This window comes from Thunnus thynnus, chromosome 13 (assembly GCF_963924715.1).
Source record: "Thunnus thynnus chromosome 13, fThuThy2.1, whole genome shotgun sequence".
NCBI lineage: Eukaryota > Metazoa > Chordata > Actinopteri > Scombriformes > Scombridae > Thunnus > Thunnus thynnus.
Window position 1 is genome coordinate 18,857,488 of NC_089529.1, and position 22,645 is coordinate 18,880,132.

Here is a 22,645-nt window from a genome sequence, read left to right on the forward strand (position 1 = left end):
GGTGAACTTTTCCTTTAAGCCTGAACAAGTTTTTTTTTTATCAAACTATTTCTCTCTGTATCATTACAGATATATCTATAATAGGGCTTTTTTTAACAGAAGACATTTTCAGAGTCCTGCTGTCAGACTGGTATGGCTTACATTCGAACAAAACAGAACCAACGTTCATGTTACACATTACAGTGCAAGTCAAAATCTCTGCTGTGAAAAAATTGCCTGAATTTGTTCTTACAAGCAAGTTTACCCAGTCAGTGGCTTAAATTCTAAGTCGGTTTTATTAAATCAGATAAATCACACAAATATTGCACAAACATCACACCTGAAATTGTGAATGTTTATTTTTTGCAGATTAAGGGAGAAAAGGTTTTTAAACCAGCCTGCAGTTTACCTCTTAAAATAACCATAAAACACACAACCTCTAAACGAACTTGACTTGTGTTTATAGGGAAAAGCTGTTTGAAAATCCCTCTCCTTATATTGTTTCAGACAACAGGCTTTTTGTCCTAAACATATTGTTTGCTTTTATCAACTCTTGTACACTTTGAACAATAAGTCTGTCTAACAGAAGCCAGAGAAGTAAAGCATGTCTTTTTGGAAAGATGGCTCACTCCCAAGCTTCTCTGTAAATCAAAAAAGTCCCCTCTTATCTGCTGATAGCTAAAACATGCAAGCAGCGCAAGCACTTGGCCAGCACACATAATTCCCATCAATTACTCGAAGAAATACTTCCGTCTGTGTAAATCGAGGGCAGCTGACAAGACACAGACAACTCTTGGCACAATGGAGTTATTTTATGAATGACATCTGGATAACAAGAACACCTGCACTGGGTGACCCTGCTGGAGCAGAGGAGGAGTGACGTTACAGCGGGATTCAAATGGACTGAGGCTAAATTTGTGTAAGATGTGGATGATAGGGAATTTTATTGTTTGTGTGCTTTGCCAGAATTTACAGCTGAAACACTGTCAGCGGTTAAACCCGTGTGCACCTGGCAAAATGAAGTTTGTTTTTCCAAGGTCATCTGGTGACGTGGACCGGTGTTGAGGGTCTAGCATATAACCTTTGCCCCATTTGTCTTTCCCCTTTTTTCTCTCCCACCTTTACGGGTTATTTCTGCTGTATAAAACCTAAGGATTGAACCGAAAACGATTTAAAAATATACGAGTAATGAGTTTTCTGAAGCTGAGACAGTTTAAAGTTCACTTTTTCAGCCCAGAGCTACTGAACATCTGTAATTTTTGACCAACAGCTGTTTCTATTTTTCCAAAGTGCACACTGCAAAAGAGGGAATTACTTCAGGAAATAAGATTTTCTAAAACTACCAGTGGTGCAGCAACTAAGAAGTAAACAACAGGGAAAATCTATCATTCATCAGGAAGGGAAACATTTGCTAAAAATGTCATCCAACGTTCAACAGTTGCTTTTCAGTATGAAGTAAATTTGTGTCATATTCAGAGTTTCTTGTCATCAAACCCTTCTCTTAAAGGTTTGGACCACATGGCATGAGTTTACAATTGATATCCACAGTATACAGAAGGCTAAGCACACCTTCAAACTGGATTTATAAAGCATAAAAACTTCACTTCAGTGTTCTGCTCTTGGGGAAATAAATTAACTACATGCTGTAAAATAATAACTTTAGTGAATTAAAAGTGGCATTTCCCCCCTGTGAGCTGTAAACGAGGACCCGAATGGAGCCAATGTCATGTCAACTGAGCACCACTAGAGGCCAATATCCAGCCATGATGGGGTGGAGATTGAGGCTTGTGAAATAATGTGACACTATGTGACAGTAAAAGTTTCCAATGAAACGGAAGACTGTGACATGTCTACCAGGTGGGTTGTTCAACTTCCTGTTCAACTACAAGGAAAAACACTGTTCACATGTATAATCAGCCACCACCAGTAAATCATCTTGATACTCACACACACACACGTGTCTCATGTATTAAATTTAGCACAACTAAAAGTATGTCTCATGGCAGTAACTGATCATAGTCAGCTAGTTTCACCCTCTCTGTGGCTGAAAACTGCTGGTTCTTAACCCTACAATAGCTGCCACCCACCAGCCAAATCCTAAAATACTTAACAGGGTATTTCATGCATTAGTTGAAATACATTAAGTCCAGTATCATAAGGGTGAGGCCGAATCTTTTGATTATCCACTGACAAAGTTATTTCTCAAATTTCCTGAAAGAACTCTCCAATTCGGGCATCTTGGGAGCAAAATCGCTGTATTGATATGTTTGTATGCAAATAAAAAAGTTCAATAAAATCCAGCATTGACAGAAATGATACCTTCTGCATCAAGTTAATATTAATGATATTAAGCAGCTCTCTGATGTTCTGTTAACAACACTCAGTCAAAACTAAACAGGCTGTTATGTCATGATATATTTTCTGGGAGCTTATTCAACTATGATAAATACTTCAACACCAAAATGTTCTTTTCCAGTTTAATTCCAAACATTTTCCACGCCAGATACTTTAATTTTTTGCAATAAAAAATAACCATTGCACTTCCACTAGAATGAAGGTAAACATTAAAAAAATGACTTTTCATTACGTTTCATTACATCAAGGAAAAAAGATCTCTGCTATGAATAAATATATTCCTTATTATTAACAGGGCAGGGTTACCAAATCACATCTGGTAATAATAATTTTTTTTCTCATTGGAAACCGATTGGGGTGCCAGTGACTAAGATAGGGCATTGGAATCGTTTACTTGACCAGAATCATTTAGCTGTACATCTGAATCCGGGGACAGACTCGCAGTTTATTACATCTCTAATCACTGTGTCCTTGAGCAAGGCAGTGACCCCCATTGTGTCCCAGAATCTCCTCCTGGCAATTCCTAAATACATCAGGAAAACTCAGCCAGGTCAGCATGTTAGTGGTTCTCAACCTTTTTTTTAGCCCCTCCACCCACAAAAACCAAAGCTCATGATTTTTTTCCCTTTACAGCCTTGAATTACCTGTATAACTCTACAAACTGCAATTATATACTATTTCACAAAAAGCATTGATCGGGAAAGGTTACAAGCACATTAAATTGGTACTTGAAATATATTATTTCACATTGCGTAAATCAACCCATAACCCAAAAATTAGCCACTGACCCCTGGTCTGAGAACCACCTCTCTATACAAATGACTTCATCAGAAAGAAGACAAAAGAATTATACATACAAGACTGCCCCCTGGTGGCGAAACAGGAGAACAGTGCATGCTGCTGCTACCAACAGATAGTAAAATAGTAAATAAGGCATTAATTTATACATCACACACACTTCATAATTGCAAATAGCACTTGACAGGTCACCACTAACAACTGAAGGGTTTTACAGAATTCTCAGCATTCACTATTTTACACCAAAAGGGGACAATCGATTGTTGTATTGTCCAAATCATGTCAAGCAGAGGAAAAAAATAAATGTTCTTTTCTCCCTTTTTGATTGGATAAAGCAGGAAAGTATGTCTCATTGAATAGGAGAAAAAAAAGAAATGATGATGGAGACCGAGGGATTTGTGAGCTCAGTAGATGAAGAGCACTCGGGTGCGTGGCAGGGTGGAGAAGGTGTCAGCCATCTTGCGGATTCTGGCGTAGTTGATGAATCCTCGGAGGAAGAGCAAGAAGCCTGGAGATGGGGGGAAAAAAAGTATAATCCCTGTTAAACCCAACAGATATAACTGCATTTACTAGCAAGGTGGCACAAGTTGGCACAAATACACACTTTATATGGCTTCGTAAGGCCTTAATGCTAACCACATGTTATGAACAGCTCACACTTAATTACAAGGCAAACCATGAATTGAAATCTAACATAACTCAATGAACTGGTTTGGCAACATGGGGATAATATTAGACACAATAACAACTAGTACACACTTCAGAGAGATACCAGGAAGTCTGAGGTTAGCAAAGACACACAGTATTAAACTTGCAAGTTTAATGTGTAACAAAGTTGTTTTACAGAGTTGAAAAGAGAGGTTTTATTCTGCAAGTGGAGTACTTTAAAGGCTTGGATTAAAATGAAGCTCTCCCAGTTGAATCATCAGTACAAAAGATGAACAAATGTGTTACAAAATATGTGGTTTTATGATATCAAAAAATAATAATAATAGTACATGGCTGTGGACATGTGTAAGAAATATGTAGGGTAAAAAGAGACTCTCAAGGAGCATTTTGGTATTAAAACCCCCCTCATGTAATCATGGTGCTGGGTCAATTTTGGATATATTTTGCAAGTATGCTGTTGTGCATTGTATCTTAGCATGCAGCAAACCACACACATAGAGAAGTCACATGGTTTCTAAGAAATCATGTTGAAATAATTAAACTGTTAAATTAAACCTGCAGTAATTGATTTATATCACCTTATAAAGTTGACATGGCAAACTTGTTATCAACTAGTTACCTATTAACACATCCACCAGATACGGAGCAACATTCATTTATAGTCCACTCTCCTTTTAGCTCTGTTTTAGCCTTCTTTCAGCTCATGAAGGAAATATTTGGCTCTTCAGCTGCTCAATGCTCCACTATGTTCACCAGTTAGTTGCCTACGGTGTCTGTCTGCTGTTTGGTGTTGGGCAGGGAACGTGCTGCCTGCTGCTGCCAAAAACAATGCAAAAAGAGCGAACCAAAACAGCAAAGTTGGGGGCCGGAATAAGCTGAAAGACATTAAAATGCTCCATAAGGCTGAAGGGAACTGCAGAGTCTCTGTGGATTCATTAACTACAAGCAACTCCTTTCACATAAAAGTAGTCATGTGATCCGTTAATAATAAAATGAAATATTGATTTTTAGCCGCTTCAACTATCCAGTGATAACAGGATAATTAAAGTTAACTATTCGGTAACTTACAAGCAGCGTTTGAAATGTCAACACTGATGCAATTGAGCCCCAGAGAACTGAATGTATCACGAGCAGGAATAAAACATTTTTGAGTCATTTAAATTCAGAGGTTGGCTACTCACCCAAGACCAGGAACACCCACCACAGCCAGTACTGTCCATCAAAGTAACCAGGGAAGTATGTGGAGAACTAGAAACCCAACAGAGCGACAGAAATGACTGGTTAGAATAAATATGGCCTACGTTGGTTTTACTCAAATGAGTCCTGCATTATAAAAGTGAATGAAGAAAGCAGCAGAGTTCTCTAGTGATCTTTGAGGAAATAGTGCTGTGCCAACACGCTAACCACAACAGAAACAACATCAAAATACCAAAGTGGTGTTTGGGGCTTTTGAGTTGTTTGTGCGTACATAAAACCACATTTTATGTGTTTGTATGTGTGCTGAGTAATGCTGTGTTTGTGTGCGGCGGCTCCTTGTCGTACCCTGACTATGAGGATCCATTTGATGAGGGAGAGGCCAAAGCCTGAGATGGCCCCGTAGCGGCCGGCCGCTGAGGTGGTCAAACAGAAAGACAGGAAGAAACCGATCCAATTGAACAGGAATGCCACTGGACAAAGACGGATGGAAGGAAAAGAGAGATTAGGCATATCATCAGAAAGAAACATACTATTTTAACTAATTTATATGTCGAGAGCAGATGTCTTTATGACACAAATCTATGGAGAGGAGAAGGCTAAATATGCAACAACATGGCTAAGAGGAGAAAAAAGACGAGTAAACTGGGTAACTAACTGAAGAAAGTGAGCATGAAGATGCCATCATTTCCTATCCTCAGCTGATCAGCATCTTCAAAGTCGTCTCTGGTCACAAAGTCTTCGTCCTGTAATGAAATAAGTGAAAAAAGTGAGTTTTTTAAGCACTAATAATTTCACCACAGCACAGCCAGTCAGTAGCAGAGCTTTCCAAGGCTAATAAGGCAAATAACTGATATCTACTGTATATTTCCAGTGTACAGACCAATCAAACCAATGAATTTGATACATTTTATTTTATTCAATTCACAAAAGTGTATTAAAAAATTCAAGTTCAATACGATGACTGTGATCAAAGTGAATTGTGAGTAAGCCTAGGCTAGCACCTGCTAGTGATAACCAAGCTTTACTGACAACAGACAGTACACACAACAAAAACAACCAACAGACTAATGGAAACGTCACAACACAGCAAGCACATTTAATGACTATCATTGTCACTTTACCCAAAGCTCTGGAGTCAAACTCAATGCAGGACATCAGGAGAACCAGTAGATCTTGCACAACCATCTACTAAGCACTAGCTAGCACTCTGAATACACAGACACACAAGAAGGGTGGGGTGCTGAATACATAAACACTATAGGTACATCTGTGTTTACTTTCCACACACCAAGCCAGGACCAAATACACTTCCTCTCATCATACACTCTCCTCATCCACTCCTCCCAGTTACCTCCAGTGAACTGCGAATAACATCGTCAAAAGTCTCCAGGCGTTCCCTGTGCTGAGGCTGCTGCTGAGCGCAAGGCAGTGTGTGGCAGAGAAACACAACACACCAGCAATCAAACAGGGTGGCCCCCACATGCAGTGATCACAGTGACCACTAGAGGTCAGAGATGAGCTGTCATTTTTCAAATTGAGAGAGATATTTTTGTTTTCCTTTCAAATTTAAACAGAGACAGAAGCTTTTAGGGCACGTCAGCAGCCGTGTATGCGTGACGATGATGAAGGCTTTTGTGTATGAGCTGCTCGTCACAAAGCCTCCACACGATTACTGGTGTGACCTTTTCCAACTGTCCCTCAGGCATTAAATTACAGTTAATGGCACACTGTTGAGATTGAGTGTGTTTTGCCCATTAAATAATAAAATGTTTATAAAGGTGCTATCAGTAAGGAAGGCTCTGTGGGATCTGTGGAAACCACAACAACAGCAAACTCATGTCTTCCTCCACAGCAACAACAGCTTTTCAAAAGCAAACTGATACAGAGATTAATCCCGAGTAGGGTTGCAACAATTATTTCTATTCATATTATTATGTATCATTATATGTTATGACAGGCATTTTTCACTTGTTTTTCACCTTTTATAGACTGAAAAAGTAATCAATTAAATCAAAAAATAACTAACTAATCAATAATCGAAATAATTCTCCATAACACCTTTCTGACATTGTCTCCACAAAACTTGAATATGAAAGCTTCATAAAGGCCAGTGTATTGAATTGCAGTATTTAATTATATAGGTATTCATGTTAAGTGTGTCCTCTAGGGCTGCAACTTAACAATTATTTTAATTATTGATTAATCTGCCGATTATTGTCACAATTAATTGATGAATCATCTGGTCAATGAAACATCAAAATGGTGAAAAATGTCCATCACAACATCCTGAAGTCAGAAGTGGTGTCCTCAAATGTATTATCTAATCCAACTAAGTAGCACAAACCCCCCAAAATATTAAGCTTATACTAACAGCAACAACTTAACAAATTGAGAGCCTTGAACCAGAAAATGTTTGGCATTTTTGCTTGAAAAAATACTTATTATTCAATTATCAAAATAGTTGCCGATTCATTTCATTTCACTTCACTCGACTAATGTTTGCAGGTCTAATTCCAAGGCTGATATATCAACACTTTACTAAATTTTACACTGACATGTATTCATACCTGTATCACCAAGTACAAATGGTCTTATGTGAGGTGCTGGCGCTGCTTGAGCCAGCAGTAAAAACTGAATACTGCTGAAAACATTAGCTTATGTGGCTAATTTAGGCTACATTAGAGGTTCAATACCCAAACAAACCCAGGTGTATAGTGCACAGAGGGTAGTTCAGGGGGCCTGAGAAACTGGAGCATTCAAAACTAAAATAAAATCTGGCACCTGTGAGCACTTGCACTTAATATATTATGGTTATTATGTGCAAAAAGGCAGTCAAATAAAACTGTACGTGCCATTAATATATGCAGTGATAAAAAATGTTTGTTCAACCTTTAAATTTTAAGAGTCTGCATTTGTTCAAACCGGCAACAAGTTAGAAAGAGACACAATCAGATCAATCTCACTTCCTGCATTGCAAACAAAGGAAACGTTTGAGCACAAGCTACAGTGTATGCGTTTGTGTATGCGTTTGTGTGTGTGGTGAATGTAAAAAGGGAAAAAAGCAAGACACTCACTCTTCCGGTTACCAGGGGAACAGTAGTCTCAGCTTTGGTTCTTTCTGCTTCATCATAGGAAGGTAGCGTAGTTGCTACGTTGTAGGATGGAGGTTTGGGGAAAACCCCGTCTTCTTTGTAGTCAAAGTATGCTAGAAAAGACACAGAAGTCTTACTTTATGTTGGCAAACAGCTGATTAGTAACTCCATCACATATTTATTGTTATTGCCAAAACTAAAGCAACTATTTAACATAGGTTCTCATATCTTCACACAAGCCTGTGAAGTGTCTCGTAAATGGAAACAGGCTGGAGGTGTGACTAGAATTTCCTACTAATCTTCACTGACAACAAATTCATAGTCTCTAATTTTTTCTTACTGAACAACATGTTTGACTGCCCCTGTATTAACAGTATAACTATATAAGTTAGTATAACTTGGAAGGTGTGGTTAATAAGAGATCCTGCTGTTCTGTAAAATTGTTACATATGAGATAACTATTACAACTGAGAGGCCATCTAAAAGCAACCAGCTCCTCTTGAAAGAATGCATCACACATGTGTTATAGGGCTGCAACTACTGAATATTTTCACTTTCAATTCATCTGTCAATTCCTTTCTCAATTATTCGATTAGTTTGGGCCATAAAATTTCAGAAAATGGTGAAACATGTTTCCTAAAACCCAAGATGACATCCTAAAATGTTTTGTTTTGTCCAAACCAAAAGTCAACAATCCAAAGATATTCAGTTTATTGTCATAGAGGACTAAAGAAGTTAGAAAATATTCATATTTGAGAAGCTGAAATCAGAGAATCTGGACATTTTTTTCTTAAAAGATGACTCCAAAGGATTAATCAATTATCAAAATAGTTGGCGATTAATTTAATAGTTGACAACTAATCGATTAATTACTGCAGCTGTTATTTAAAATAATTATGGAGGTCCAAATGATCCACATTGGGTGAACAATAACAAAGCCTTTATTTCTAACCTACACGTTGCATTTATCCATCTACTTATCTATCTACATTTTGGAGTTTTTAAGTGAACACTTCAGTCAAAAAGATAATAATATCCATACATCCAACCCATACGGAGTGTTGATTTTTTTTTTCTTGTTGGTGAATAGTCGACAGTCATTTAGTATAAACAAGTTCAAGAAAGCTTAAGGGCATTGTATCTTAAGGTTTTCCCCAAACAACAGAACAACAAACAAGCTCAGCACCAGAGAAACATCTGGGTGAGTCATGGTCTTACCAGCATTGTCCACTGCGATGCTGCTGTACGGGGGCGGAGCGTCGGCCGCTACCTGTGAACTCTCTTCTGGGTCCTCTTCATTGGGCAGCTGTGGGAGGACGAGAAACCACCCCCTGGTTTATTTTGGGTTACAATGCATTCGTCAGCACTGCTGCTGTTCTTCATGTGAAATAGATGCTTTTAGACAAAGAGGTTTCACACGTCCTGTCTAGAGTTCAAAGACTATCGCAGCACCCTGGAATACTTAAAAGAACTTAAAAAGAAAGCATCAATGTAACGATCAGGGGAGAGGAATGGAAACTGGGCCTATATCAAAAGGGGTTTTCAAGCACATGTGCACATTAAAAAAAAAAAAAGAGGAAATGAGCATCGACCACAACGGGTTTCTCATTTCTCCTTGCTTCTCTCTTGCTCATTAAAAGCAGGAAACGTGAGCAAGCTAAAACAACACAATCACGGTTTTGTGTGCCTTTTTAGACACAGAAGACAGACTCAGCTATTCCTTATTCCTGATTCAGCTAAACAAGCAAGAACATGTGATCAATTAACACTACTGTCTGTTTCCAGAAAGACCACTGAGGTGATGCTGGATACCGAGTAGTCTGCAACAGTGGGTTTTGCAGAGTTATGAATTATGCGTCAGTGTGGGTTTAACACTTTACTTTACAGGTGTTATAGTTGCCCACAATTTCCTTGAAAGGAAATGATACACAACAATATATTCATGGGATTACATTACAGCGAAAAACGGAGAGAGTGGTAACTGGTAACTGGCGAGCAGTACACTTCGAATGAATCAATTTCTTACTAACATAGCCTGGTTTTAGTCAGAGCAGAGCGAATCACCTGAACCTACAAACATATGAAACTTTTCTACAGCAATGCTTTAACATACAGTACCAGTGAAACACTTTCTCAAAGTCCAAACTTGTTACTGGCACTGTACCTGGAAAATAAAGTTCCCAATAACAAATGAATAATCAATGAATATTTACTTGGGTTTGAATTAAAAGTTATTTACAAAAAAAACTTACCAGGAAAGAGGATACATTCGATAAAATAAAGTATATCAATTAATCTGTTGATCATTTTCTCAATTAATTGTTTAATCTATTAAATGTTAGAAAAAATGGCATTCACAGTTTCTCAGAGGCCACAATAACATCTTCAATTAGCTTGTTTTGTTTGACTGAGAGTCTAAATGTTAAGATATTTAATTTCATATTATCACATGACAAGGAAAGACATCAAATTGTCACATCTGAGAAGCTGGAACCGAAGACCATTTTGCATTTTTGCTTGGAAAATGACTAAAAATGATTCATTAATTATCAAAATAGTTGCCGATTTACTTTCCATATCAATCGACTAATTGTTGCAGCTCTAAAATAAAACCACCCATTTGTGCATTCCTCTCCTGAAGTAATGTTAGACTGAAAAGATACCCAGAAATTAACTTCATCAGAAAGGTTGACTGTGGTTATGAAAAATGCCTTTTGAACCCTTTTAGATCACATCCCTGATCATATTGTGTGCAGCTATTTAACAATATATGCCAAAAATCCACACAATGTCAATTTCTTTGTATTCTTATATCAAAATCCAACATGTTTCCTTCCTGTAAAACAAAATATGACGTGTGCTTATGCAGGCTTGGACCAACCAATTTCAACCAATAATATCATGACATCCACCCATCAATCGATCTTCAACTTGTAGCGGCACAGGGCTAAGATTCATCATGACACGCCCACTTTTCAACATTCAAATCAAATTCTTCCCCATGTTATGTCCCGCCTGTCTATGCTGTTTTCACTCGCAAATATTAGACACGTCCATCATGGCAAAGTATCTCGCTAACAGACATACCGACCTGTTCAGGGAATTCAAAGAGCGACAGGTTAGCGAATGTGTTAGATAATATCTCTATATGCAAACTCATCGTCCACACTGGTAACATTCACTTTACCATAATTTGCAAGCCGCTAAAAGTTACTTTGCCTGATGTTTTAGGTTTTTGTCATGGTATCATTTCAGTATTGGTATTGAGATATTTAGGCTTGAATTGTATCTAAGTCATAATTTCGGTATTGTGACAACACTATAAGAAATTACCAATACAGCAATATAAAAATACTCCATCACAAGTAAAAATCCTGCATGGAAAATTCTACTTAAATGAAAGTACATAAGTATTAGCAGCAAAATGTACTTCAAGTATTGCAGTAAAAGTCATTGTTTTGACCTTCTGACTGATATATTATTATATATGACATCATTAGATTATTAATACTGAAGCATCAGTGTGTAAGCAGCACATTACTGTTGTAGGTGCTGGAGGTGGAGCTAGTTTCGACTACTTTATATTCAGTTAGCTGGTTTGATCCAGTGGTTCCCAATCCAGGGGTGTGGCCCCTCCAAAGGGTCACCAGATAAATCGAAGGGTCATGAGATGATTAATGGGAGAAGAAAGAAGAAAAAATAAAGTTCTGATATGCAAATCTGTTTTCATTTTTAGAGGGGAAAAAATCACTATTTGGTGGAGCTGTTAACAACTCATAGACATCTGAAATGTGACCTCGACTACACACTGCTTTTTGTGAAACATCAAAAGTCAAAAAGGTTGGAAACCACTGGTTTCACCTCTGACAATGTGTTGTATTGTAAAAGCTTGTTCTATTATCTATTGTGTCAAACCTTCATCTGAAAAGTAAATGAAATGAAATGTAGTGGAGTGGAAGTACAAAGTGGCATAAAACGGAAATTCTTCAGTACAAGTACCTCAAAATTGTACTTAAGTACAGGGCTTGAGAAAATGCACTTAGTCACTTCCCACCACTGAATTTAAATGACCAGTTATGTTGAATCATCGACATTAAACAGTGATTTGAAGGGCCAGATGTGTCAGTACTACTAGATCTGCCCCAGGACTAGACAAGCGTCTGCAGATTAATTAATTCATAATTAATTAACTACATGAATAGGCTTATGACGAGGTCTGCATGCCCTTCCAGCACACAGTGTAAGCAGGCTGGCTGGAGGATTAAGCAGTTAAAGTAGCTCAGATAACCAGCGAACACACCCACTGCTGTAGGTCATGTGCTGTCCAAACATTAGCATCAGCACACAGCATGACTCGATGTGTTGCAGCCTGCCTTTCTAACAAGCTAACTAGCGGACATACAGTCATCTGACAAGCTATCCTGACATAATCTCAACAATAAACACCCACAGTAATAAGGAAAAACGCCCGAACAAGCAAGTTCATGTTCACGTAGCTGTACCGGAAAAGCTAGCAGGGGAAACGTTAGCATGCTAAAAACTGCCGTTAACAGACAACCTTTTAACCGCAAGATAACTGACCTAACCAGCGTTAATTAACAACAGTGACACCCAGTTTCCTTGAATAGGAAACTCTTGTTCTCCGGTAGGTGACACCAACGACACACCCCGAGTGACTGTGAGCTTCTTCAGCCAGTTAATCAGATGTTCACGACGTTAAATCTTTAACGTGTTAGCTAGCTATAATTAACCGATGCTGTTCTCATACCTGCTGATATCTGGCGCTCGGTTCGGCCATTCTGGTTTGAACGGCTGTCGATCAACAACAGAGAAGCGACACGCTGCCAAGACACCCAACGAAAACGAAATTATATAACAGTTCAAACTGTAAACTCAACCCTCGGCACAACAAAAAAAAACCTGCTTCTCCCTCGACTGCCCACACTTCCGTCAAGTTACAGCATTAGTCCGGATACAAGGCAAGGCTTCCTGTTAGCATTTTAAAATAAAGTCCACGTTGAGGCCAATAGATAATATGTGTTGCATTATTTACAGTGAAATTTATGTATCCTTTATCGTTACTATTCTATTTGTTCAAGATTTTCTTTTTAATAAGCAACTTTTTAAACTGTTTGTGGAAATAGAGAATTATTATGCTATTATTTTGACACTCAAACCGATATATTTCCTGTTTACTCTTTCTAACTTGACGCAGCTCTCTCTCGGCAAGCGATTGACGTCATCGGCCACAACAAACCTTATACCGCCCCCCTTTGAAAGAAAGTGAAATAACCACGATTATTAGTTAAAAAAAATATGTCACTCTTATATGAGCAAATAATATTGAAAACTAACTAAGCAGAAGATAATGTAAAGTATGTTATCCCAAAAAGGGTTCATTCTGTTCTTCAAAAACACATGTGAACCGCATCTTTAGACAATTCTGTCATAAGGAATCACAAGTAAAATATGTGGAAAATCAGTATAAGATGTGACATAAATTGTGAGATGGTGGTGAGATGATTAATGAGAGAGGAAAGAAGAAAAAACAAAGTTCTGATACACAAATCTGTTTTCAGTTTTTGGACTTTTTCTCTAATCTTTGATTTTTGGTGAAATATTGGATCATTTGAACATTTATTGAAATGAAATCATATGAGAAGTTTAGATGGAAAAATCACTATTTAGTGGAGCTGTTAACAACTCATAGACATCTGAAATGTGACTCCGACTGCACACTGCTTTTTGTAAGACGTCAAACTCTAACAAGGATGGAAACCACTGGTTTCATCAATGTGTTGTATTTTAAAAGCTTATTATATTATCCATTGTTTCAAATCTTCATCTGGAAAGTAGCTAAAGCTGTCAAATAAATGTAGTGGAGTAGAAAGTACAATATTTCCCTCTGAGTGGAGTGGAAGTATCTAGTATAAGTAGCATCTAAGTGAAATACTCAAGTAAAGTACAAGTACCTCAAAACTGTACTTACGTACAGTACTTGAGTAAATGCACTTTTTATTCCTCAACACACTCTCAGAAACAACAAAAACAAATGCTACTGGGTCTTGTAAGGTTTTATTGTATCTTTATTTAGAATAAAAAAGACAACAACAATACCTGTGACATTTTGTATGCAAGCTCAAGTATTTGAGAAGTTATATCTCAAACTGCTTTCAAGTCCAGTTACTTATGTTTCTGGTAATTAAGGAGCACAGGGTAAGTGGTGCCTATGTGCTTTTGGTTGTAGTGGTGGCAAACAATCTCCACCTCGTAGAAACTGAACTGGACTTTGACACGCTCATTGGGTGAGGAGAGGAAACAGAGAGTGTAGAGGGCGAACTCGAACTCGGGACTGACGCCAATGAAGATGCTGCCCTTGGGCTTTATACCATTCTTCCAGCTGAACTGTAGCGCCAGGATGTGTTTGTTCTCATCGGGCTGCAGTGAGAAGGAAAAGAAATGTCATGTCATGGAAGAAGTGAGGAGAGAGATGGTGAGAGACTGAAACAGACGCCTGCTGTTTAAGGTGTCAGCACAGTATCATCAGAGAAAGAAGCATATTTTAAATTGAGATGAACAGGAGGTAAGACTGAGACAACAAATTAGATTGAATTTCACTCTCCACTTGCTACATATGATATATTGTAGGAACACAGAAATTACTCATATCATGTACATATTTTGTGAAGATTGTCCCACTGGTCAACACTGGTGAACATAATTTTGTCCCTGAGGTCCAATGTTCAAGACAAATACTTTTATATAACTTCATAACTTTAACAGATCAACAAACAAGATTAGGGCTAAAAAAAAAAATGGCATGAAGTATGCTGCATAGTACTTGGAAACTGCGCAGGGGTGAGAATTATACAAAATATGATATGAAAATGATGTACTGTTTCAAATAACAGGAAACTAAAACTAGAACTGGTATGTAGAAAAAGGAAATATGTGGTGACTCACCTCAAATACCTCCAAAAAATAAACCTGGCTACACGATTTCATATTGAAAATGTATGTACAGATCCCTTTTTTTTTTGGTTTTGTTTACTAAAAAGTTAGTCTTGGTTAATCGCTTAAAGATTTTACTGACCAGCAGGTAAATATCCCCCAAAACTTGGTGTAAAGTTTTACAAGTCACCTAAAAACAACTTACCCAAATACAGTAAGTAGTGTCAATGTTTTCTCAGTGACTTGGGTTAGACATTCAGGTTAGAAAGACAAAACACAGAGAGCTGAGCAGAAAGTGAGAGAGAAAACTTGGTCACAGCAGGATGTGAGGTTTCTCAACAGTGTGCAAGAAAGATGAGGTCAGAGAGAGTGCAAAGAGACAGAAAAGAGTCAAATAGTCTTTCCAAGTGCAAAAAGAAAGCTGAGAATAACTTTAAATACTTGACAAATACAGTAATGTTTGTCCTATATTATACATACTGTATAATATAATACAGATACAGTAGTTGCCCCAGTTTCATACATCTTAGTTAAAGCCGGAAACACTCAACAACAATATACCTGGGGTGAATTTGCAGTGACGCTGTAGCCTTTGTAATCGATGTGTCCCAGCTTCTCTTGTAAGTAGAGCTGGATCCAGTTGTGAAAGCCAATGACAGTCCGCCCTCCTCTCGTCTCTCCAACAAACACGTGTTCAAAACCCGAAGAGTCTGGCCTGTTGGGAGACAGAGAGGAAGAAGGTCAGACCACAAACACTGTCTGCTGATATGTTGTCATGCTGGTGTACTGGAAGCTTTCCAGGCTTTAGTGTCAGTTACTTGTTACAAGCAGAAATACATTTTCAAAAAGTGTATTTCTGTCATGCCCTAAGCTCAATATACTGTTAATTTTAAAGCACATGGAGCTATATAACTCTAAACTCTGCTGCTTGGCATCTATGAAAATGACCAAAATTGTATTAAATCATGCGTCATTTGGACAAAATGTGTTGTTTAGTGGCTGCAGAAACGGCTACAGATAAACATTTTCAGTATGGACAAGTCCCTCTCAGTTACTCAGAGTAAGACAGTCACCATCATAGTGGCAGATTCCACTGGTGAAGTTACACTGAAGTGCTGTGCCAGCGTCCACCCACCTGCTGGATCCTCTCCTTGCATAAAGTTCAAACCAGATCCTGTACAGCTGCTCCTTGAATTGCGTCTCATCCTGAGGAGAGAGGTGCTTCTCTACCAGGTATTTATGAGCTATCTGAAAGAAACAGGAACTAAAGTGAATGAAATATCATCTTTAAGTTTTTTATTAGTATATAATTAGCTGATTTTGCTTTTTTTTTCTTTTTATAATTGAGTTCATTAAGGAATTACATCCACAATTAACCAACAAAGATACACACATAACATGTACGACAGCATACAGAGTCTGACAAAGAGAATCCATTAGTGGGAACAGATACACATACAAATACGTACATACACACACAAATAGTAATACATATTGCTATGAAAGTCTATGTGTCAAGATTCAGATTGTTTCAGGATTGTTTTTTTTTTCTTTTTTATTTAATTAAATAGTTTATAATTTTGCAGTTCTAATTATAATTTATTTGCATTCTTGTTCTGCAATAGTTGGAATCTGACTGCTTTTTTTTGTCAAGGCCACTTACTAGATGAGTATGGGATTGAATATCTGTTAACTGAACTGACTTTTCACCTATAGGACAGTATAGAGCTATAATCAAAAAAACTATTAAGCAATGGACCATTCAGAAGCAGAGCAAGGCGCGACTTAGCATGCATATAAAACATTGTAGAAACCAATAAAGATATACTAGAGATAAAACACTATGTATCAGTTTAATTGTATTATATCAATATTGAGCAACTCTAAATGAGTTCTAATTGATTCTTTGGTAGAGATGAAAAGCAAAGAGGGGCGGTTTATTTCCCAAAACTGTCCACTGGTACCTTCATGGTGGGAGTCTTAACGATGGAGTCCAGGAACTTGTGGTTCTCTGCCACCTCCTCGGGGGTTACAATCTCTGGCTCGCCGGTGTCACTCACATAGTTATCCAAGAGAGAGATAAAGGCTGCAGAAACAAACACCCTTTGATAAGTGATTTGATTTGTTTTAGTCATGATGTAACTTTTCAACACAGATGCAACAGTAAAAAAATATGTGTGGGTATTAACATATTATGCTGTGTTAAAATGTAACATGTCTAAGGGCTGTCCAAGCCAGGGAAGATGAGTATCATGACTATTACAACGGCAGCTGAGCAATACCAAATATAGAAACCTGCAGCTCATTAGAGTTCAGACAGAAACAGTTTGGGAAAGAGTTTGTTGTGAGAAGTAAACTCACACATTTCTTAATATCATAAATAAAGTGTGGGAATGTTGCCATCTAGTTTTTGATACTGTGGTAGCTTTTTTATAGGCCTACAAATATTCCTCATTATCAAGTACAGCAGTGTATCTCCAATCATTGTTTATCTGCTTGAGCTTTTGGAAACTTTTCTTTCACAGTTATGGCATATAAGATGTCACCTATATCATGCTAACCTGTTATATAAAAGTAGTGCAAACTGATGGTGATCAGGGGTCCATGTGTTTGTTCCAGGGGGACAATTTGCTATCATGTACCCTCGCACAGTTTAAACAGCCATTCTAAAAATCTTACTGTACTGGAAAAAAGTCCAAAAACTGAGGTTTATTGTCTACTTGGATACATTTGGTTTAAAAAATGAAAGAGGATCCCAGCTCTAGAAACCAGGTGATGGACAGCGAAGCAGGTTGCTAGAGACTAGTGGACAAACAGTACAAAACTAGCAAGAGGGGGGGGGGGGGGGGGTGAGGGGAGGGATCCTCCTTTTTTCAATGGGACAACGGCCTCAGAGTGAACTCTGAATACCAACAGTTACATAACTCATGTCCCTATGCAGCTCTGTGCGAGGACATTGCTTTCTCTGACATGCTGCACAACGTGAATCTGTGAATACACCCAAGCGCCAGAAGGAAACACGCCTCAGCAGTTCATCATCATGTGGAGAAAGACTTGAAGGAGAGGACAGTGTTTGGAGAAGAGCATCCTTCTGCAACAGGACGTCCCCCAGCCAGCGCTGTGAACTCTGCTTGCTCTGTGATTATGCAACGCGCCACTGTTCGTCATAAGGAGATTATGAGTAGATGAAAAAGCTTTACTCTAAAGGGAGGTGTTGAGGAGGATGGTATCAAACTGGCAAACGGTGCAGTGGAATATCCAACATTCAACATTTTGTGTGTACAGTAAGATGCAGTAACAGACTTGTACCCATCCAAAATATCTCACTGTAAGCTGCTTCATCCCAGAGAAACAGGTGGAAGACACTTTATATTAAGGCATGAAGAAAGAGAACTTGCTTTTGACTAAAATTTGCATTCAGAAGTGAGTCTGTATACCATTCCCGAAAAATGTTACCTTCATGCACTTACCTAAAAAAGTCTCCTTTTTGAAAATGTTCTCATCAACAAATGTAAACAGAGGATATCCTGCTCCATCGTTGTTGTCGTTGGCCATGCTGTCTCCAGCTTTGCCCTGAAGCAGGAAGAGAATCACTCAAACTCAGCTGTTTGCTTTGGGTAAATAGGTAATATAGGGTCACATCTTTAAACCTGCTGTTCATCAGATGTTCTTGTATGCTTCCAGTGATACATTTCGTATCGAATCAGAGATACCTTTGCAACATGGATGTATTGCCACTGCGTGAGACAATAACTGGGACAATTGTAAGTAAAAATATAAATTTGGAAGTAATGTGTATCTTTTATTCAGATGGCCAGGTGGTACAGAAGAACTGTGAAATCCAACTGAACTAAAAATAAATACACAAGCACAACTGCCATCATACAATGTCCCACATTTATCACATCGTTTTCTCTGCAGTGTAGCCTAAAAACTGTTCTGCCATTTAATTCCCATAATCCCCATTGCTGCCTGTCAGATATATGTTTTTTTGACCTCTTCAGTAGGTCTTCAATAAGTTTTCTCTTTTATACTAAAAAGGGAAAGCACACAAAAGTGCTTTTTCTCTCAGCCTCTCACCTCATACAGTGATTCAGCTCTGTTTGCAGTGGTAGAGCAGCGCCCACTTTCTGTTTTGTGCGATAAAGCAAACCAATTTCATGGTAAATTCACAATGTACAATGCAATGTAGAGGCCAGTTTATTCACCAGAATTATATTAATAATATATTTTTATTGATATTTATTGATGTTAGATGTGATGAAAGCTGCTTTAAAGTGGTATACAAAACCAACATGAGGCTCTGGTTTTATGGATACACAAGTGATTAATTGTGGTTGTGTCAATCACAAAAGTGTGTGTGCGTGTGGGTCTGTCATAGGTTACTTTTGGGGACAAATTTCAGACTTAAGACCAGTTGATTGGGGACAGCTTGTCCGACTGGGGACCAAAGCCATGTCCCCAATTGGCAAAACACTGATTTTTGGATCAGTGGTTAAGGTTAGGATAAGGTTTAGGGTTAGGCAAGTAGTGGTTACGTTTAGGGTTGGGGTTGTGTGTGTGTGTGTGTGTGTGTGTGTGTGTGTGTGTGTGTGTGGTGCACCTGCAGAGAGATCCTGTAGTCTTTTCCAGGTTTGAGTCTGTTGACATCATTGTCCCATAGTTCCTGCACCATGGACGACAGCTCTCTGTCACTCTCAATCATGATACGACCGTCGTGTTCTTGGTCCCGCAGTGGACGAGCTGTAGATGGTTGGTCTCAGTGCGTCTCTGGCAGGAAAGAAACAGTTCATGAAGATTCTGCTGCTATAGGCTTGGAGGCACTTTGACTAAAATCAAGATGTTTGAGCAGTGAGCTTCAGCAGTGGACAGCAACAAAAAGTACTGTATTAAGATATTCAGTTTGAGGTAGTGGTACTTTATATTTTGTGTTTACCTCAGTATATTTTAGGAGGAGATATTGCACATTTTAGTGTTTATATGCAAATATAACATGATAAGAAAATATAATGCACTGCTAAACCATCTATGGACTTCTGTGTTTATGAGATAATTTTGCATGAAGGTATCTATGGACATTGAGGATTTTAATACTTGTCAGATGACTGATGATCTTTAAAGTTAGTGTTAAGTTTATTTTTTATCTGTAAATACCTGAAAAATATTATTTTAAAAATCAAGTTGTGTTCAGAATTGAATTCCAAAACATTAACTTGATGTAAAATGGGAAACATGGGAGGAAAAGCTTAAAGACCTCAGATATATATCAAGGCATTTAGTTTACTGATACATGAATTCCTTTTTAGATTCAAATAATTAACTATTGTCAATTAATGAGTTATTAAACAGATAAATCCAAATCCTATAAAGTTGTGTCTTTGACTTGAAGAGCATTTTATTAATAATTAATTTGTTGCTCATACACTTTCACAGATGAGTTTCATCTGTGAAAGTGTATGAGCAACAAATTTTCCTTCAAATGCTTCTAGCTCTCAGAAATGAGAGCACTCATGTACATCATGTATGTTACCGCTCACTTACTGGTATAAACTGGTATTTTTCCTCTGCTGAGTAATAGAGGTTGGTGAATATTCAAGGTGTAATTGAACGTGTGAGCCGTGTGACTTTCGAGAAGTGGAAAATTAGTCCCATTTTGTAATGTGTATACTGTAATGATTATAATGAAAGTCAATTTTCCATTAAATGATTCGACAAAAACCCGAAATATTCTGGTGTACGCATGATTTTGTGATATTTGTTTCTGATTTTGATGTATTTCATTTGGATAACTTTGTCTTTAAAGCCTTGAAAAGAAGATGAGGCGTATTATTTAATGAGTATTTATTCTGATTTCTCCACTATGATGCTGTACATGTTTTGTCAGTGATTTATGAATTTTGTTGTAGACGTAAAGGTCTGAAAATATGATTGTGACAATTACTTAGTTTCCTTTATTTTTTTGACTAGTAGTATAGTAGTGATTGAAAATGTCATTCTTTATTTGAGGTCTTTGAAGCGCATGCAGGCTGAGCATAGTTGAAATACGTCATTCATTCATTCATTCATTCATATTTAACAATCCCCTGCTAAAGGTAGCTTTAATTTATAAAGAAGGTGATAAATAAAAAAACATCATATCAAAATGCTACTATTAAAATACTTAATGAGTTGATTTAGCATGTTTGTGACCAGAAAGATCATTTTAATAGTCAAGACTTTACACATAATCACAAAACACTGGTTATCATGAAGGTAATGTAGGCCTATAATCGTCCACAGCGTTGTAAAAACATAATAGCTTCCCCATGAAAAAGCTTTTCCATACAACTCAACATTTGTGTACCACCACTGCATTCCCCGAAATCATGGCTGACAACACATCTCACATCCATGACACTGAGCTCCGTGTCCGAGTCCCAGACCGCATCCCCATCAGCCACCACATCAAAATCCACTGACCTTTTCCTTTGAGTGTTGTCCTGCTGCTGTTATGGTTAAGTGAGGGGAAAGCAACTAATGCTTGAAGGGTTGGTGATGTTCCTCGGTGTTGGCCAGGTGCTGCTGTTGATGGCTTCCTGTGTTTATGAGAGCAGGTGTCTTTAGGGGCATAGTAACAGTTCAGTCAGTCAGCCAGTCTGTCTGTCAGCGTGTATGGAGAAAGACAGAGGCTGGGGGGGGGGGGGGGGGGGGGGGGGGCATAGAGCACGAGGCAGGGGATGGGACAGGACAGGAGAGAGGGGCCATTTTAAAGGGTTATCCCCTGTCAGCAACTCTAGCCAAAGGGATTACACAATGTTGTCTCTTTTCAATCTCAGGGCTCTTTGTTTCTTTAGTATTTCATTGTTTCTCTCTCTGTAACAGCACAACTTCGGGATTACAGGGTAAATATGGGTCATGTTTCAGGTAACCAGATGTTGTAAAGGTATAGTTAAAGGTGTACTTGAAGCACCACAGAAAGCTAAATTTTCAACCTAACTGCAAATACTCTTGGTTTGGGAGTTGTTCTCTAGTGTTTGATTTTGACATTTTATTCTAAATGATCCATAGTCTGAAAAGGGTTTAGTAAAAACTGAGGAAAAAAAAAATTCTCATAATCTACAAAAAAAAAAAACACATGTAAAAACGTATGTTCTATATTTTCTTGTATCATTTTCTTCATTATCTTTAAAACTTCTAAAACATTCTTGTTGAATGACACATCAAAACAATGTATATATTCATACATATATGTAACCGTCTGAACTGTTTTCAATTGCGTTATTTTCACTTTTTGCACTGAACGCTATATTTATAGAACCATAAAATTGAGAGCTGTAAAAACAGTACCTTAAAGGAAACTGAACTTTGGAGTCTTGAGTAATCTGGCTCAACCATACCCACCTATAAGTTTCATATGTGAATGAGTCAGCAGTGTGTTGAGTGAGAAAAAAAATCACACCTCTACATGTGAAAAAAGGCGCTGTGAGCCTCAGTGAGATTGAAACAAGAACACTATGAATTTAACCTTACTGTAAAAACCCAGGAGAAATGGCAGTAAAGAGGCATGGTAACGTCACCTTGGCGGCAAGCTGTATCATGTTAATATTCTGTGAAGCCTAATTATG

The 22,645-nt window shown here is 37.9% G+C and overlaps 2 protein-coding genes across 3 annotated transcripts; both read right to left on the reverse strand.

Moving 5' to 3' along the window:
* Positions 1–2,442: 2,442 nt before the first annotated feature.
* LOC137195839 (NEDD4 family-interacting protein 1-like) lies at positions 2,443–13,045 on the reverse strand. Of its 2 annotated transcripts, XM_067608486.1 has the most exons (8): positions 12,859–13,045; positions 9,309–9,396; positions 8,073–8,203; positions 6,350–6,409; positions 5,654–5,741; positions 5,344–5,468; positions 4,983–5,049; positions 2,443–3,640 (listed from the first exon to the last, which is right to left on the reverse strand). In XM_067608486.1, the coding sequence occupies exons 1-8, from the start codon at positions 12,886–12,888 to the stop codon at positions 3,537–3,539; spliced, it is 693 nt and encodes a 230-aa protein (XP_067464587.1). In that variant the 5' UTR covers positions 12,889–13,045; the 3' UTR covers positions 2,443–3,536. The 2 variants fall into 2 exon arrangements, with proteins under 2 accessions (XP_067464587.1, XP_067464588.1); XM_067608487.1 differs by lacking the exon at positions 6,350–6,409 and having other exon boundaries at positions 12,859–13,043.
* Positions 13,046–14,168: 1,123 nt separating this feature from the next.
* On the reverse strand, positions 14,169–21,711 carry endou2 (endonuclease, polyU-specific 2). The gene is made up of 7 exons (XM_067608491.1): positions 21,501–21,711; positions 19,645–19,811; positions 18,512–18,614; positions 17,006–17,127; positions 16,177–16,289; positions 15,603–15,756; positions 14,169–14,528 (listed from the first exon to the last, which is right to left on the reverse strand). The coding sequence occupies exons 2-7, from the start codon at positions 19,744–19,746 to the stop codon at positions 14,274–14,276; spliced, it is 849 nt and encodes a 282-aa protein (XP_067464592.1). The 5' UTR covers positions 19,747–19,811; positions 21,501–21,711; the 3' UTR covers positions 14,169–14,273.
* Positions 21,712–22,645: the final 934 nt, after the last annotated feature.

Excerpts from the sequence above, each read along its gene's own strand:
- LOC137195839 (XM_067608486.1), bottom strand. The coding sequence starts at position 12,888 with ATGGCCGAACCGAGCGCCAGATATCAGCAG. Across the intron at positions 9,397-12,858 it reads CGAGCGCCAGATATCAGCAG|CTGCCCAATGAAGAGGACCC; the intron begins GTATGAGAACAG and ends GTCCTCCCACAG. Across the intron at positions 8,204-9,308 it reads CATCGCAGTGGACAATGCTG|CATACTTTGACTACAAAGAA; the intron begins GTAAGACCATGA and ends TGTCTTTTCTAG.
- endou2 (XM_067608491.1), bottom strand. The coding sequence starts at position 19,746 with ATGATTGAGAGTGACAGAGAGCTGTCGTCCATGGTGCAGGAACTATGG. Across the intron at positions 17,128-18,511 it reads CAAAAAGGAGACTTTTTTAG|CCTTTATCTCTCTCTTGGAT; the intron begins GTAAGTGCATGA and ends TTGTTTCTGCAG. Across the intron at positions 14,529-15,602 it reads TCACTGCAAATTCACCCCAG|CCCGATGAGAACAAACACAT; the intron begins GTATATTGTTGT and ends TTCTCACTGCAG.